The 17,662-nt window shown below is 47.0% G+C and overlaps 1 protein-coding gene across 1 annotated transcript; it reads left to right on the top strand.

The window, feature by feature from the left end:
- Window positions 1-2,747: 2,747 nt before the first annotated feature.
- Window positions 2,748-17,008, top strand: UBE2Z (ubiquitin conjugating enzyme E2 Z). The gene is made up of 7 exons (XM_057535580.1): window positions 2,748-3,181; window positions 5,173-5,245; window positions 7,169-7,356; window positions 9,695-9,806; window positions 11,980-12,092; window positions 12,886-12,976; window positions 14,951-17,008. The coding sequence occupies exons 1-7, from the start codon at window positions 2,868-2,870 to the stop codon at window positions 15,119-15,121; spliced, it is 1,062 nt and encodes a 353-aa protein (XP_057391563.1). The 5' UTR covers window positions 2,748-2,867; the 3' UTR covers window positions 15,122-17,008.
- The last annotated feature ends 654 nt before the right edge of the window (window positions 17,009-17,662 follow it).

A 17,662-nucleotide genomic window follows, 5' to 3' on the forward strand; every position in this document is an offset into this window, starting at 1 on the left:
CCAGTTTCTTGCATATCCTTTCAGAGATATTTAGGCATCTTTATTATAGAGTGGTAAAATGCTATACCAATAAAACATGAAATCTGTATAAAGTATTGTATCAATTCATTTTGCTTCATGTTAAGTACCTAAGCTGTGACAGGCCCCATGCTGGATTCATAGATAATACACGATCTAGAGTCTGAAGAACAGGGAGCAAGGGGGAGTAGGGGGTGGAAGCAACAGGTACCAAAGGACTGTAATTAGTACAAGGTACAATGTGATAAGTGTGGGAGAGAGTTCCAAGCTGTGCCAGTATCACATAGTGGCCAGAACGTTTCTTCTGGAGACAGATTTGGCTTGCTCTCACTGTGACCCATGTAAATGACTGAACCTCTGTAAACCTCTCTTTTTCCATCTATCAGAATGGTCTAATAGTCCTTACTTCATAGGTTTGTTGAAAGGAATAAATAAGACATACAAAGCACTTGGCACGGGACTTGCCTGGTGGCGTAGTGGTTAAGTGGTTAAGAATCCACCTGCCAGGGACTTCTCTGGTGGCACAGTGGTTGGAAATCTGCCTGCCAGGGCAGGGGACACGGGTTCGAGCCCTGGTCCGGGAGGAGTCCACATGCCGCGGACCAGCTAGGCCCTTGCACCACAACTACTGACGCCCACGCGCTCTAGGGCCCGTGTGCTGCAACTACTGAGCCTGTGTGCTGCAACTGCTGAAGCCCGCATGTCTAGAGCCCTTGCTCCGCAACAAGAGAAGTCACCGTAATGAGAAGCCCGCGCACCGCAATAAAGAGTGGCCCCTGCTGGCCGCAACTAGAGAAAGCCTGTGCACAGCAACGAAGACCCAGCACAGCCAAAAATAATTTTTAAAATAAGATAAAATTTAAAAAATAATAATAAAAAAAGAATCCGCCTGCCAATGCAGGGGACACGGGTTCAAGCCCTGGTCCGGGAAGATCCACATGCCACGGAGCAACTAAGCCCATGCGCCACAACTACTGAGCCTGTGTGCCACAACTACTGAAGGCCGTGCGCCTAGAGCCCGTACTCCGCAACAAGAAAAGCCACCACAATGAGAAGCCCGCGCACCGTAACGAAGAGTAGCCCCCGCCCGCCGCAACTAGAGAAAGCCCGCGCGCAGCAACGAAGACCCAACGTAACCAAAAATTTAAAAAAAAAAAATTATTAAAAAAAAACCCATTTGTGTTAAAAAAAAAAAAAGCGCTTGGCACCTATTAGGCACTCAATAAATGTTAACTAAAAAACCAGTATTTTAGCTCTCAATAAATGCTGGCTATTATCACTCAACTCCACAGTCCCTGGTTGGAAAATTCACAAAGCTGTGAAAACAGGACTTCTTTTTTAAAAAACAAATTTGACTGCAAAACGTAATCTAAAGTGAGGCTAGGGGCTTCCCTGGTGGCACAGTGGTTGGGAATCCGCCTGCCAATGCAGGGCACACGGGTTCGAGCCCTGTTCCAGGAAGATCCCACATGCTGCGGAGCAACTAAGCCCGTGAGCCACAACTACTGAGCCTGCGCTCTAGAGCCCACGTGCCACAACTACTGAGCCCTTGTGCCACAACTACTGAAGCCCATGCGCCTAGAGCCTGCACTCGGCAACAAGAGAAGCCAATGCAATGAGAAGCCCGCGCACCGCAACGAAGAGTGGCTCCCGCTCGCTGCGACTAGACAAAGCCCGCGAGCAGCGGCGAAGACCCAATGCAGCCAAAAATAAAAATAAATAAATAGATACATTAAAGAAATAAAAAGTTTAAAAATAAAAAATAAAGTGAGGCTATTCGTCTGATTTAGTATGAATATTCATAAGTGTACCCAAATTAATATGAATATTCATATGCTTTGCTACAGAAATATCAGTATGTTTGGTTACTGAGTGCTGCCCGAGGTCTTGCTGGGAGTGTTAAATTATGATCCTGTACTCTTGATAGGGAGAAAAGGGAAAGTTTTTTTTTTGATGGCTTGTTTTTGTTTTTTTGATGGCTTGTATTTTTTCAGCTTAATCTCAGTAAAGTCCTGAGGAATCCTCCCAGGATTTAAACTCACAGCCCCTTGATTCCTGAATATTCAAGGACTTGTGGAAAGAAATGTTGAGCTTGGAGTCAGGAGGCCTGATTTTCTTCTTTTTACCAAGCTTCTGTAGGTTTGTTTTATTATCCCTATGGCAACGCCTAGCAAAAGTGCCTGGCATTTAGCAGGTCCTTCATAAATATATATCGAATAAACTCTAAAACGAGGTAGTTTTTCACTCGTAGTTCCTGATTCCTTCCTTCCTTCCTCTTGGTCCTGTTGCAGGCAGGGGGCAATGGCAGCCTGCCCTCCGTGGGTGAGGGTGCAGGAAGGATAAATCACAGAGACTTTCGGACAGGAAGGGTCCTAAGCGAGTCAACTCCTCTACTCAGCACCTCCCCACAAAGAAGCTGGATCCCCAGTCCTACCCCTTGGGCACGTCTGAGGGTCGCTTTCCTAGATGTGGTCAATGGTCCTCCTCTCCTCCCCTTTCAACGCTTGAAACTAAAATATTCCTTGGAATTGGGTCCTCAACTGCACCTAGGAGTTGGGAGCCGCCTCAGAACTTCCTCCCGCAAAGCGCGGGACCCGCGCAGGCCCAGTACCCTCGCTTGGCCGGCGAGCTCCGACCCCCGCCCGCCCTGGAGGACTGTGGGTGGACGCTCTTGCAGAGCGCCTCTCGCTGGTCGGGGCGGGTGTGGGCGGAGCCAACACCGCCCAGGCCGGGGAAGCGGAGGGTGGGGACACTCTGGCCCGGCTCTCGGTGGTGCGGGGAGCGGGAGGGAGCAGCGGCCGCTCTGGTCGGCGGACGTGCTGCCGAGCAGTCCCGGAAGCGAAGGAGCGATGGCGGAGAGTCCGACGGAGGAGGCGGCGACGGCAGGCGCCGGGGCGGCGGGCCCCGGGGCGAGCGGCGTTGCCGGTGTTGTTGGCGTTAGCGGCGGCGGCGGGTTCGGGCCGCCTTTCCTGCCGGATGTGTGGGCGGCGGCGGCGGCAGCGGGCGGGGCCGGGGGGCCAGGGAGCGGCCTGGCTCCGCTGCCCGGGCTCCCGCCCTCGGCCGCTGCCCACGGGGCCGCGCTGCTTAGCCACTGGGACCCCACACTCAGCTCCGACTGGGACGGCGAGCGAACCGCGCCGCAGTGTCTACTCCGGATCAAGCGGTGAGCCGGGGATTTTCCTCGCCCAGCCCCGAGCTCCGGGGCTCGACCTTCCCCGCCGCCCCCACCCTGTCCCACTACCACCCCCGCTGCCCTCGCGGCGGCCCAGCTCCAAAGCCCACGTCTTGCCAGCCCGGAGCGTCGGGATCCAAGTCCCCTTTCCCCCCGCCCCCAGCCCCACACGCACCAAGCCCCTCCTCGCGTATCCAGGTCCGACCCCGCCCCTCGGTAACCTCCCTTGAGCCCTCGGTCTCCAGTCCGGACACCCTCCCCCACACCTCCCGACCTCCCGCCCGAAACCCGACCCTTCGGCGCTTCAGTAACACCCCCTCCCGCCCTCCGCACCGCCCCTCTCCCCCCTTCTCCACCCCAGCCTTGTTAGATGCAGCCCGAAGGCCCCACCCTCAGCGGTCCCCTGCGTTGTCTCCTCCCGAGCCCCGTTTGTAAGACACACACACAGCTTGCTTTGCCCGGCCTGAGACGTCAGGCCATCCTGGCTTTATTCCCGGCCTCCTCAACCCCCTCCACAGAGTCCCCTCCCCAAGTCTAGGTCGCTTCCCCCGCATGCCCGCAGCCTTCTCTTGAACCACTTTTCCAGAACCCCAAAGCTCTCTACTCTCACACCTGTTCCAGGAACTCAAGCTTCCATCCCCCCGCCGCCCCCCGACCCAGTCTCACATTGGCTTGTAATATCCCACTCAAGACTTTCTTTTCTGTATTCTTTTCTCTGAATCATGTGATTTACTTTCTGAAGCAAGTGTACCCAATTGAAATATAGGAACAAAGGCCCAAGTCCCTTCTGTGCTTATTTCTTGGGTGACTGATCTCAGATCATATCATTTAGTAGATAATGTTTTTGTGAAATTGCTTAGCATAGTACCTATCACATAGGAAAAGGGAATGCTTTTTAGCTGCTGTTAATCCTGAAACCTGTTTGCTGATAGCCAGACTCTCTCTCCCCATGCCCCCATCACAGTCATCCTCATCTAGGTAATCACATTCCCCACATTCCAAGTTCTTTCAGATGTTTCTACCTACTTTCAAGGTTGTGCTAAAAATTAAACAGCATACTGTGTGTAAAGTACCTGGCCCAGTGCCTGACACAGTTTGCCAACTCCATCAAGGTTGCCACCTTTAACTTAAGAAACTCAGCACTCCTCAACTCTTGTACTCCTTCAGCCATTTCAGTCTTCCAATCCTAATATACCTCTGAGTTCTGCCAGTACTTCTTTTCCTCCACTCTGTCGCTGGTTTGCACTTTTTTATGTCCCTCTACCGTAGCAAGTCCCTAGATTTCCCACCTATAGGCCCTTGCTCACAACTGATCCATTCTAGTTTATGAGCTGTGACCTAGAAGTCGTCTCATCTTCTGTAGTAATGACTTCATGTCGTCCTCCACCTGTGAGATTCTCAGCAATTTCAGAGGGTCCCCCATCCCAACCTGAAGAGGTCTGTACACTATTAGCCTCCTGGGCAAGAAGGCCATTTTTGCTCCCTGCTAGCTCACTTGCTTCATATAATCCCCATGCTAACAACGGTCCACTGTTTGGTTTATGGAATTAATTTTTTAGTGGAGTTGATTATGCCTTCCCAGTTACCGAGAAGTCTTCATTTAACGTTCAGCCGTAGTACCTGGGAATCTCGGAGGTGGGGAGTGAATGAGTGCCATGTGGGAGGAAGTGAGAGTAAATGGGATGTGGCTTTTCCAGGGTGACACCGGATACCATTGGGATCTCTGATATTTTTTTTCCCCCTCTCCCTTCCCTCCCCCTGAGGAAACAATGCCCCTTTGATAATAATTTGCTCTCTGCTTGCCTGACAAATACTCAGCTGAGATTTCTCAGCCAACAAGACGGTGCAAACATTTGTGGTACCAAGCACCACTTTCTCGAACCCTGGCCTCACTGAGGTGATAACAACTGTCCTGCTCAAGGGATTCCCCTTTTTTCTCCTCTCCCTCACTCCCTCCCCCACTTCCTCTTGGTGTTATACAGGGATATCATGTCCATTTATAAGGAGCCTCCTCCAGGAATGTTCGTTGTACCTGATACTGTTGACATGACTAAGGTATGTACCTTGGTGGGGTTTGGGGGTTATTGGGAAATTGGGCCCATAAAGTTGAAAGAGCCTAAAAGAGATTATCCAGCTCACATCTCTGATTACATAGATGAATAAATCAAAACCCCAAGAGAGTAAGTGGCTTGCCCAAGGTCACACAGTGAGGTGGAGTGGAGCCTTGAACAGGTATCTGTTTTGGGGTGCCAAAAGGTCCTGGTTGGCTTGGAAAATCCCAGTTTATGCCTGTTGTCCAAGCTTAATTATTAATAGAGCACTCTTTACCTCTCAGAAATGCTCCAGTTTGGATGATAAATTATATGGTCACCCTATTGTACTAGCCAACTCTTCCCCCATCCTGCCACTCTTGACCTTTAAGTGTGGTGCTGTAAGTCAGATGCCAAGAAGGTTGGGGATGGGACAAGCTTGAGTGAACAGTGTTTGTAGTTACAGGGCCTTGTTTAGGCTCCTGTCCTCACTGATTGCTTTTGAATATCCTTTCCACCCCAAAGACCGTTCCTCTCTTGTCCACACACAGACACAGAGAAAGCTTAAATTCCTCTAGCATAGATACCTAGACTTCTCTGTCACTGATTGCTCTACCCTGAGAAGTGAATTTTTACTTCAACTGATATCAGGAAGAAATCAGATTACCTAAATCTAGTGTTGTTTAAATGAAAACTCCTTGTAGTGTCAAATTTCTTATAGTAAAAATTCAGATTTGGTATTATTTGTGTGTCTGTTTTGTTTTGAATAGGTTTCCCTTTAAATTGATTTTTTTCTTTTTATGTGGTTGGAAATGTTTTTCCTGGGACATCTTGTTCTTAGTCAAGTGTTAGTGTTAATATGCTAGTCCCTGGGGTCCCAGAATTGATGTCATGTTGATACCATTTGAGCTTGCTATTCCAAATGACTGAAGGCTAAAAGATAGGATGCTACCAGGGCAAGGTGGGGACTATAGACAGAGACATTGGATTGCAGGTCCTTTTTCCTCTTGCTGTTTAAATTCTGAGCAGACTTAAGTGCCTAGGAGCCTTTGTAGATGAAGAAATATAACTGAGTCAGTTAGGTTTTCTTCCCTTCAAGAACGGAAATCTTGTTCAATAAATCACAGCTGGAGAAAGAGAATTTAGCGTTTTGTTTCAAGTGCTGCTGATATTTTTATATTATTATTAACCTACAGTGTTGGGGAAAGTTCTGGGGATAGTCTATGGCTCCGAGTGGACCCTGAGTTTCCCCATTTTTCTTTGTATCTTTCACACAGCTGGATGCTGCCTGAGCCACATCCTCCACAGTAGGTTTGATCCTCTGCGGAGGAGACAGACACCGTAGGCCTCCATCACAACCCTCAGCTCTGCCCTGGGATTGGCACTGGTGCTGTGGCCTCCAATCCCTTTCTTCTTTTCCATTCATCTCCTCCCCTTTGTGCCACATAAATGGAGGGTGGAGTTGCATCGTACGCATGTTTAACCTAGGCAAATCCAAACATACGTACTCAGTAAAAATATATATTGATTTCTTAAAATTAAACATGCTAGGACAATATTTTACAGATGTATATTATGTTTTGCACGTTGGTGTTCTATCCATTTGTTATATAAAATACTGATCAGGGAAGTCCGAACAAAAAACATGCTTTAAGGGAGTTTTAAGGGACACTCAAGGGTGATTTTGGCTAGATTCAATTTTCACCTTGGGCTCTAAGTTTAGAATGTAACCCCTGAGTGAGATGCCACTACACTGTAATGGGGTTTCTTAAAATTCCAAAAATATTTATTAGTGTGAGTGAGCACAGGCTATTCATTTTTCATGGTGAGGATATGGAATATCGATTCAGATGAAGGTCCTGCTTCTGGCGTGGGTAGCAAGTGGAAGTCAGGAGGGTTTGGGATGGGACATCACCTCACAATTTTGAGATGGGGTTTTATTTTGCAGATTCATGCATTGATCACAGGCCCATTTGACACTCCTTATGAAGGGGGTTTCTTCCTGTTCGTGTTTCGGTGTCCGCCCGACTATCCCATCCACCCACCTCGGGTCAAACTGATGACAACGGGCAATAACACAGTGAGGTTTAACCCCAACTTCTACCGCAATGGGAAAGTCTGCTTGAGTATTCTAGGGTAAGAGGAGACTTCTAAGTGGCCAAGTTGGTTGTTAGCAAATATTACTCTAGGCCAGCCTTCATCAACCAGGTTTCTCATCTGAATCACAGGACACAGAAAATGATTGGAGTGACTGTTTCCTCAATTCTCCCCCGGATGGTACTTGATTACTGTCATTCTAGATGCAGAAAAAGAAGTTAATTCATGACGTACAATGGATGCCTTAGTGAAGTGGTTCACCACGAGCAGCAGTAGCATCTGGGAATTTAGAGCCTTGTAGAGTCTGGGCCCCCACCCTAGACTTATTATTATCAAGAACTCTGGGGGTAGGGCCAGCAGTCTGTGTCTTACAGGCTCTCCAGGTGATTCTGGTGCAAACTGTTGGAGAACCACTCCCTTAGGGCATCAGGGCTTAATTCTCTCCTGAGCAGGTTGAGAAAGGCTGCAGATCCTGTGCCATTCAAGGCTGTGAATGTCTTATTTCTGAGTCTCTCGTAAGTGGCTTTGGAGGCAGTGGTGGTGATGATGATGATTATATTTTAGCAACTGGATGAAAAATGTCTGAGGTTGGAAGTCACATCAGATATGAAACACAGATGTTTCAAGTACATTTTTGTTTCTGGGTGCTACCAAGATTTTGCTTCATGTAGTTCTCATCCATTCCCTTTTAATCTCCTTCGGGGGTTAAAAATTCAGAATGGAAATATCTTCTAGCATATTCTGGATTGGTCTTTTTAGTGTGGTCTGAATTTCCCTGGGGCAGAGAACGAGTAAAAGTTGAAGTTAAGAAAGTTGCCCAGACTGGTGATACTGTTTTCTTTCTTCCTGTCCAATCCAATACATTTTTAGGTTTGTGTAGGGAAAAGGCAGCTGAAACAAACTTCTCCCTCTGCCCAATTCTCTCAGATCCAAGAATATGTTCTGTGATTGCGGCAGTGAGAAAGTCCTTTGAAGGAGGTTGTCCTTAAAGAAGTCCTTTATCTCGTTAGGGTATAGGATTGTCTGTGCTAGAAGGATAGTGGTATATATAAACCACAGTGGTTAGGAAACTTAGTTGTTGTTTCTGTATGAAAGTTGTTCTTGAAAGTGTTTTTGTATTAGGTTTTCCTTCATTAGGCCAATATAAAACTATTTCGAGCAAACATCAGCTCACGGTAGAAACAGGGGAAGTAGGATGGTGGGGTAAAAGTGGCAGAAGTATTGGGTGGAAAAGGAGAAGCTACTCTGAATTTGAAAATTTGCTATCAAGAATCAGAGTAGAAAATTCCCATGCGTACTTAGTTGACTATTCACTTTAACAGCTGCATTCCTTTCCTCCCTACCTAGAAAAAAATATTGGGCTGACTTACAAAAGAAATTGAATGAGTTTACCCTGTTGACTTCAATCCCCGAATACTAGACGCTTGGGAGAGCACAAGGTCTAGGGTTCCTGGGGGACCGAAGCTGAGAGGAGAGGTTGAGAGGCACTGAAGGGCGAGCTCTGAGGAGGTTACTGTTCCCCATCACTTACTCTGCCCTTCCCTCAAGGCCAGCAGGGAAAGGGAAGTGGCGAGTTAACTTGAACAAGCCAGTCCTGGTTCACGTTGTGTTCAGCTTCCAGCTCAGGTGCCATCTCTTCAATTAACTGAGTTAAAAATAAATGTCCTTAATGTCCAAGCTTCCCTCCTTCTCCCAAAATTCCATCAGGCATATGAGAGAGAGGAGCAACTTTGGTGTTTCTCTGTTGTTGAAGATGTTGTTCATGTATTATTTCAAACCCTCCGCACTCTAGAAGTGCCCCTTATTCCCTTGCTGTCCTTTGGCAGAGTTCTGTAGTTTTCAGAGCATTTGACACTCTTTGGGGGTTTGATAGAGAGCTGGATCCCCGATCATCAACCCCACTACATGGCCTCTAACCAGGGAGCTTCAGTCCCTTCTCTGCCTCTGTGCTCAACTTCTCTCTCCTCTCTGACTCCATCACCACCCATAAATAAATAAGCTCTTTAAGATCCGTAGAGGTTAACATTTAGACTGCCTTTGGAGCTGTTTTCTTACCTTATTTCTTTCATTTTGATGAAGGGAAACTTCCCTGGCTACTGTTTCTCTCCTAGCCCAAAGAAAATCCCTTCAAAGTTACTTTGCTTGCTTTGCCCTCTTTTGTGACACTTGATAAGAGGATTAGGCAGTTGAGTGATTTCTGGTGAATGAGGGTGAGATGGAGGCTGGGAAATTCCAGAGTATTAATAGTGAAAGAGAAAGTGAGTCACTTATGATGGTGCTGCCAGGCCCCGGGGTACTCGTACACTGGTCTTTCTGTATGGCCTTTCCCGTCTCTCTCTGCCTCACCCTCTTCCCTTCCCTCTGCTGTGTTTTGCAGTACGTGGACTGGCCCTGCCTGGAGCCCAGCCCAGAGCATCTCTTCCGTGCTCATCTCCATCCAGTCCCTGATGACTGAGAACCCCTATCACAATGAACCTGGCTTTGAGCAGGTAAGGCCAGGTGGGCCCAGCTTTGGGGTGTAGAATATTGGGTTTTAAGAGATCTGAAAGATCTGCTTGAGGGTTTTTGTTTTGTTTTTGACCTGGCTCAGCCCCGTGTATTAAACTCATCACTGTGGGAGAAAAAAGGAGCTGGCATGTGTGTGCCTTAATAATGAATTTTTTTCCTTATTAAATTACAATAACATTGTCAAGTTATTTCCATTTGACTTGGATTAATCTACCATGTGGAAGTCAGTGGAGTCATTTGGAAATTGATTCTGCGTCTGTTTTGGGGGCTCTTGGAGCCAGTGTGTTCTTCTGTATGCCTCCATTCCCCAGTATCCCTTTAAAGTGCTCCCTAGTGACTGCTGCTGAGCCAGAGTTTCTTTTGGAGTTATGAAGTACTGTTACCTGCAGAGCCACAGGAACAGTCATTGGCTAGGGCAAGAATATTTTAGTCAGTGCTGCCAAATAGAAGGTGGAGAAAACTCATATTTTCCAAGGGTGTACTGTATGCCAGCCACTGCCAAGCTTTTATATGTAACTTCTCATTTAATCCTCATACTAACTATGCAAGATAAATGTTATCCCCATTTTCAGCTGAGGTAATGGTGACTCGGAGAGGTTAGTTAACTTTCACAAGGACACACAGATCAGGATGTAGTCCCAGGAGCCCAAAGTCTTCCATTGTTTCAAAGCCCCTTTCAGATTACTCATGAGCACAGGAAAAGAGTTCCAGTGATATTATCAAAAGATATAATAATTCAGTTTAAATGATTAAAACGGCTTAATTCATTTCAAAATTATTTGAGATAACACTAACATTGGTGATTCTTCTGTAGTCTTAAACAAAGGGAAATACCCTTTAAGAATGAACAAAAATTATTCCCTAAGCCATCCTTTCAAACAAATAGTGAACGTGATTTCAGGAGTAGGTGGAAATGGAAACGGACCTCATTGGCTAACCAAGGAGCTGATTTTTACTTCTTGATTGGAAATTCAAGAGATGGGACTTTTATTCTTAAAACTACCAAACATTCTTGGTTCACAGAACCCCCTTGTCTTGGTAGTTTTTTTCACAGTTCCCCAGGCAGAAAGAAATGCCACACTGTTCCATTTGTTAAGTAGTTAGGTCCAAACAACTTACTTCCTTCTCAGATGACTACACTGACTTAATAATAGGATGTGTACACCTGTTCAGTGCCACGCAACTTTTAAAATCTTGGAATCAGATCAGAGCCACCACCCTCATTTCTGTTCCCTCCTGTTTTCATATGCTACTTGCTATTTATTAAAGTAGTGACTGAAAATCCAGCTTCGTGAAAACAATGTCATCAAAAGGCATGTAATACAGTTCAGCATTAAAACTGAACTACCTGTCTCAAGGTAGTAGTTTGCATGGAGTTTCACAGGTGTTGAATACTGTGGTTTTCCTCAAAAAGTTTACAGTATCCCACAGTGCCCTTGTGATTTCGCTGTGGTGCACATTGGGAACCGTGGTGGTAGGCTGAAGGCATGTGTGTATTTCCTGTTCATTACATGTTTTGATCAGAGCCAAGGCTCTGATTGACTAGAGTTGGTGGTGGGAGGGGGGAACAAGGGAAGAGTTAAAGGGTGGAACGCCATGCTCCCGTCTGTTCACGCCCACATGTTCCTATCAGCTCTCCAGACCAGGTTTGGAGTTTTTTCTTTTGAAAACTTCAGGTTCTACTTCTGATAGACAATAGTTGAATTCAATGATGGTGGAATCCACAGATGTGTAAAGGAGTTAACCAGGAAGCATCCCGATATCTATAGGTTTTTCAGGCTAAGACTCCTAGCATCATTTATACCTTTTTGTCCCACCATTATTCTCATACATGGTTATTTCCCACTTAATCCTTCCTGCAAGGCCTTTCATTTCAGGCTTAGGGAAATCTGATGGATGTGGTTTGCTGCTTATAGGTCAAATGACCCATAACAGAGGATGGGTACTGGTATGTATGGTGGGGGGGTTAGGGCGGGGTGAGTGGTCTCAAGGACTTAGTTGCTCTTCATGGATCTGCCATATAGTGGGAAAGGTATCCTTTTAGTTCATTTGCTTGGGTCACGTACCCCATACTAATCCTAAAATCTCTTCCCATTGGCTTTTCTTTTTACCTAAATTTTGTACTTGGATACTGTGGTGTCTGTCACATTATAGGAGAGACATCCAGGAGACAGCAAAAATTACAATGAATGTATTCGGCATGAGACCATCAGAGTGGCGGTCTGTGACATGATGGAAGGAAAGTGTCCCTGTCCTGAACCCCTACGGTATGTGTAAAGAGAGCCCACTTGGTACTTGGTATTCCTTTTGGATATTTAGCTTGTTCGTACATTTGAGAACCTTTGGGGCAAAGTCCAGTGTTGGGCATCAGAGAAGGATAGAGAAAAAGGAAAGATGTGGTTCATGCTTTTAAAGAGCAAGTGACCGAGGGGTTACCCAAAAGGAAGTTCAGAGAGCTTTTTGGTTCTTGGAGAGTGCCAAGCCTGATGGGAAAGACATAGTCCATGCCTTCAGGGAGCCCCTGTTTGACTAAAGACACTTAACTGTTATACAGCCAAATGAGGTGTAGAGTACTTCATAATAAACCCCTTTCTTAGGGTTCAAGTTTATTTCTAGGTGTTAAAAACTAGATGAGCAAAGAGTTAATGAAACAAACTTTTCTAGGAAATGGGGGGGCAACGGGTTTTTTTTCTTTTTTTTTTTTAATTGATGTATAGTTGATTACAATGTTTCAGGTGTATCTAGGAGAATTTTGAGTAAGGTTTGGGATTAGGGATGGCCTATGGAAAACGAATGAGATTGAGCAAGTCATGAGTTGAAGTTGGAGTTCAAATGATCAGTATTAACAGTCACTCTCATTTTATAATCCTTAGGGTATAAGGGAAATCAACCATGGGCAATCAGCTGTTTCTTTTTCCATTTTCCAATGAAAGATCTTTGTAGGAAACCAAATCTGGTCTTGGGAACTCTAGCTGCTGAATTTGCCATTAAGGTTAGATGGTGAAGGGGTGGTGCCTTCCCCTCTTGTTCCTAAGTGAAGCTTCTCTGCTTGTTTTCCAGAGGGGTGATGGAGAAGTCCTTCCTGGAGTATTATGACTTCTATGAGGTGGCCTGCAAAGATCGTCTGCACCTTCAAGGCCAGACTATGCAGGTAAAAGCACCCCTGCTGCTGACTCCAGAGGCCTTACAACAGACCATGTAAACCCCCCTCACAAGGGTGACATCCGCATCTCTCATAGAGTTCAGAGCCAAAAGGAACCTGGTGCATTGAGTAGCTGAGGCCCAGAGAGAGACTGAAGTCATATGGAGTTGGTTCTAGGTTCCTGGCATAAAGTAGGTACTCAAGAGTAGAATCTGAATCATCCTGCTTTCTAGCCTGGAACTCCTTCCCTTCTTGGTCAGTAGTCTTTTCAAACCAAGAACATTCAGCCCTCTCAGAACTTAGGGATTATGAGAGTCATCTGTTGGAATTCCATCCCTAGGTCAGGGGATACTAAGAGAAGGAATGCTTAGGGAAACATTGGGTGTGCAATTATTGTTGAAAGAATCTAATACAAGGATGGTAACCAGTTGTTCATTCTCTGCCTCAACTGGGGAAATGTGCTTCTGCTTCCAATAAGAATGCAGAATTTAGGCTTGCTTAAAAGAAGAGGTTCTTATTAAACCGAATTGTAAATAGGATCAAATATAAGCGACTGGTTGAGAATCTTCCTGTCCTGAAGGGCCAGTCCTGTGTCTCTTGGATCATTTACTTGCTTAGAAAAGTGGTGACTTGGATAAGTGGCTAAGGCCTCTTCAGGTTCTTTCCAGGTCTTTTTGGTCTATGTTCCCACCGACCCAGCACCACCAGCAGTGGGAGTAACTGTTCTGTTTCCTCAGGTGCTGCCCAGAGATGGTAGCTTCCCTACCCTCCCTTCAAGGACTTCCCTCCCATGTGCCGCATTTAAACTCATAGGGCAGGGCCAGCTCAAGGCTGACTTGTTTCCTGAACCTTTTCTGAGAATGTATCGAGGATGATGCATGCTATATAGCTTGTTCCCCATCAGGAATTATCATTGCTGGTATCTAGCAGCATTTCTAATATTCAGTCTGTGAAGGAAAAACAACTCATGACGAGGGAAGGGCAGGGAGGAGCAGCATCTGGGAAGGAAGAGAATGGGTGGAAATGGAGCCAGTGATGAAAGGAGGAAGATCTGGGAAACTGACAGCTCCAGAGTAAGTGTGGAGTTCAGTTTTGGGGGAACATAACCCTCAAATGTGAAAAGTATGGGCTGTAGTCACAAGAGACTGACTTATATCCACTGGCCCTTGAACATGAGGGTAATGTGTGGGCAGAAGTGTGGAAGGAGTTTAGGTGGGAGAAGCAGACATTATGTGAGAGGGAAAGCCGTGGACTTTTTGGTAACTGCCAAGGAGAGAGGTCTCCACTTGTTTGAACCCTGGGCAAGCTACTTTGCTGCCGTAATCCTTATTTAGCATTTTAAATTTCTTTCTTTATACCCTCCACCCCACCCATAGTTATTTTTGAGACTTTAAGGACAGTTAACCCCTTTCCACGTAATGTTTGGTTATCTTTGATCTCGAGTGACAAGGACTGGAGTGATGCCCAGAAACCTGGACAGGAATGTGATGACTGGTCCGTGGGGAGGAGGGCAGGTGCTTATCCGAAGTCAGAACTCCTTCATTCTAGACCTGCCTGTGATCTTAGAAAAGCAAATTACCCTTTTTGAGTATAGGGAATGAAGGATAATTTTCCCCTTATATAGTTTGTATGAGGTTAATTGAAAACACCAGCACACTTAAGGATTACAGTCCTGGTCTTGAATTTCTCTTCCCCATCTATCTCGCCGTTACTGTGTCCCCCTTCTGCACAGTGGCTTGCTTTGGGGGAATGCAAACACATTTTAATGTTGGCCCAAGCCAGACCTATCTGGGGTGGTGAACGTGCCACAATATTCCTAAACATAGATGCTGTTGTCTGCTGTTGGGAACTCTCTGTGCTATCCCCTTCGGTCCCCATGCTCAGAAGTTGAGCGTGTGTTTCACGTGGGCCTAAAGCTGCTCTGTCTAGGGTGAGCCACCCAGACTTGAATCTTCCTTCCCGCTTGTCTCCTTTCCCCCACAGGACCCTTTTGGAGAGAAGCGGGGCCACTTTGACTACCAGTCCCTCTTGATGCGCCTGGGACTGATTCGTCAGAAAGTGCTGGAGAGGCTCCATAATGAGAACGCCGAAATGGACTCTGATAGCAGCTCGTCTGGGACAGAGACAGACCTGCACGGGAGCCTGAGGGTTTAGACCCTGCTCCCCTCTCCCCTCCCCCCACTCGAGAGTCCCAGCAAAGTCCCTTCCCCCCACCCCAGGGATGGAGAGGCACTTGTGTATCTCCCTCCAAATGTGACATCATCCCGCAAGATGGCAAGAACCAAGCAAGCTTGGATCCCAGGGTGTGGAAGTGGGGAGGCTGTTCCCGACCTGACCTCCTTGGCTCTCGAGCATCTGGGGCTGTGTTCATCCCATATCAGGGGCCAAGGTACCTATGCAGGAGCACCTAGGGCGAGGGCCTCTGGCAAAAACAAAACAACCAACACACCTCTCCACAGGGCCAGCTCCTTAGGGACAGGTGGAGACAGAAATTGCAATTCCTAGAGGGAGTGTGCCCAAATGATTTATGGGGATATCTGGAAGGGAGCTTGGGGTGGGGGGCTGTCTGTGACACTTAAGCAGTCTGGGTGGTTGTCTCTGTCTGTCTGTCGTCAGTTTTGAAGCAGGGCTTCCCGATGCCCTTTTCCTCCCTGCCTCTTTACCCCCATTATTTCCCACAGGCCAGCATAATTTTGTTTTTCCTAATTTATAGTCACTGTTCTAGACAGACCAAAGAGAAGGAACAGTGGTGGAGTCTAGGCTGCTGATGAGTAAGCTTTACCTAGCACCTGAGCACCTTTCTCCTCTGCCCCCCATTCCCTCACTCATTCTAGATTTAAGACAGAAGGTAAATGTGACTGGGCCTGAACCAAGGTCTTGGTAAAGCCTGCACAGGCACCATAAGAAGCTGAAAATGCCGTTTGTTCCCGCAATCACTGATTTGAAAAGTTCCCAACGCAGACAGCTGTTGTGTGTATGGGATTAGAGCCACTACATAGAACAGTCTCTTACAGATTTTTCGTAAATACTAGTCACAATGAGGGTATTACTCCTGGGGGTGGGGTACAGGGGGGAGGCTGATGCTAGTCCTACTGTGTTTTGTTTGGCTGTCCTTGTGTGTTTTCACCTCAGCCTGTAGCCCCCCTCCTCACTTCAAAGCCCAGGGAGTTGTGGGGAGCAAGGGTAGCCAATGGCAGAGGGGATTGGGGCTGGGACTCTGAAGACTCCTCCCCTTCTCTTCCCCCCCACCCCCCAACTGCTCTTTGTCACTGACTGATGGGTGTTTGCCTGGCTGCGTCGCTTCTCTATTTAGCTGCAGTGATCCTTTAGCTGGTTGGCTCAGAAAAATGTGCTTTAGGTGCCCTGTGACACTGGGCATCAAGGGGACCCATCCTTCCCCTTTTTGATGTGTTCTCCCGTACTTTCCAGATTCTTACTGATAGGTCTCCCAGTGGGGTATTGGTGATCCACATGACACAGGGCCTCAGTCAGTATCCAGCCACATGTAAGGGAGAGGATAACTTGTACCTGCTCTGCCCGCTGCTAGAGAGGCCTCTGCCTTGTGGGTCATGGGACTTCCTGGGGAAGTTGGGAAGGGGTTTGGGCACAAAGGAGAATGTCCTACTTGGGAGGGCAGGAAGCAAAGGAACTGGACAGGAAGTGGGCTTGGGGGACAGAAGTTTAGCTTTGATACCTGAAGGCTGGGTCTCTTCACAAGGAGACTCAAGAAGGGGCCCTGCTTCCAATTTCCCTCTTCCATTCCCAGAGCTAGTACAGGGCTTGGAAGAATGCCCTTGGTCTGTTGGTCCAGTGTTAATCTGTCATACATTTAAGTGTTCCCACTTTCAAGTGACAATCCTCTCCTTGGTCCTGCCATGGGCAGAGCATGTCTGGCGTACTAGCCTGACTTTTACGTTCTAATCTTGAGTTGAGGAAATATATGCACAGGAGTCAAAGAGATGTCTTTATATCTGACTGTACATAATGTTTTTTTTTTTTTTTTTTTTTCTTTTTGGTGCAATAAAGTTTGTTTTGGCAGAAGGAGGAAGCGCCTATGGGTGTGGGAGGGTTTGTGTAAAAGGAAGAACGGGATCGTTTTGACAGCCACACCTCTCACCTAGGCCTGAAACTGTCAGGGATAAAGACAGTGCTCAGTGGAAGCCAAAAACTTGGGTTACATGGTGTGGGTGGAAGCAGGACTACTGGTGGCAAAAGAAATAGGGTCCTTTTTTTGAGTCAAGGAGAGGAATGCCATCTTAGCCTCGGCTGCTTCGAAAGAAATACCTGTTCAGGAAGTGAGCTTGTCCTCAAGGACAGGCAGAGGTAGAGATGGGCTCAGACTATATATATCCCCTTGCTAAGGGAAAGGTGTCTTAGGATGGATAGTCCAAACTATTGGGCTTTCAGTTTTCTGATACCAAACTACCCCTTCTTAGGAATTCAGAATTCAGACCATGAAGATAGGGCTTAATGCTGGCCTCCCAGCTCATCACCACCTTCTCTACTTGCTATAGAAGGCTCTTGCTTTCTGGTACAGAGGCTTTTCATCTTGGCTGACCATGTGTGTAAGAAGAAATTATACACAAAATGTCCTGCCAACCTGTGCCACGCAAAGCTGCATACAGGAAAGCGTGGGCCTGGGGGGCTAGTGGGCCTAGGCTCTAGCTTTGGCTCTGCTTAAGGTGGTGGCCTCTG

The sequence above is a fragment of the Balaenoptera acutorostrata genome, chromosome 20 (genome assembly GCF_949987535.1).
Source record: "Balaenoptera acutorostrata chromosome 20, mBalAcu1.1, whole genome shotgun sequence".
Lineage (NCBI taxonomy): Eukaryota > Metazoa > Chordata > Mammalia > Artiodactyla > Balaenopteridae > Balaenoptera > Balaenoptera acutorostrata.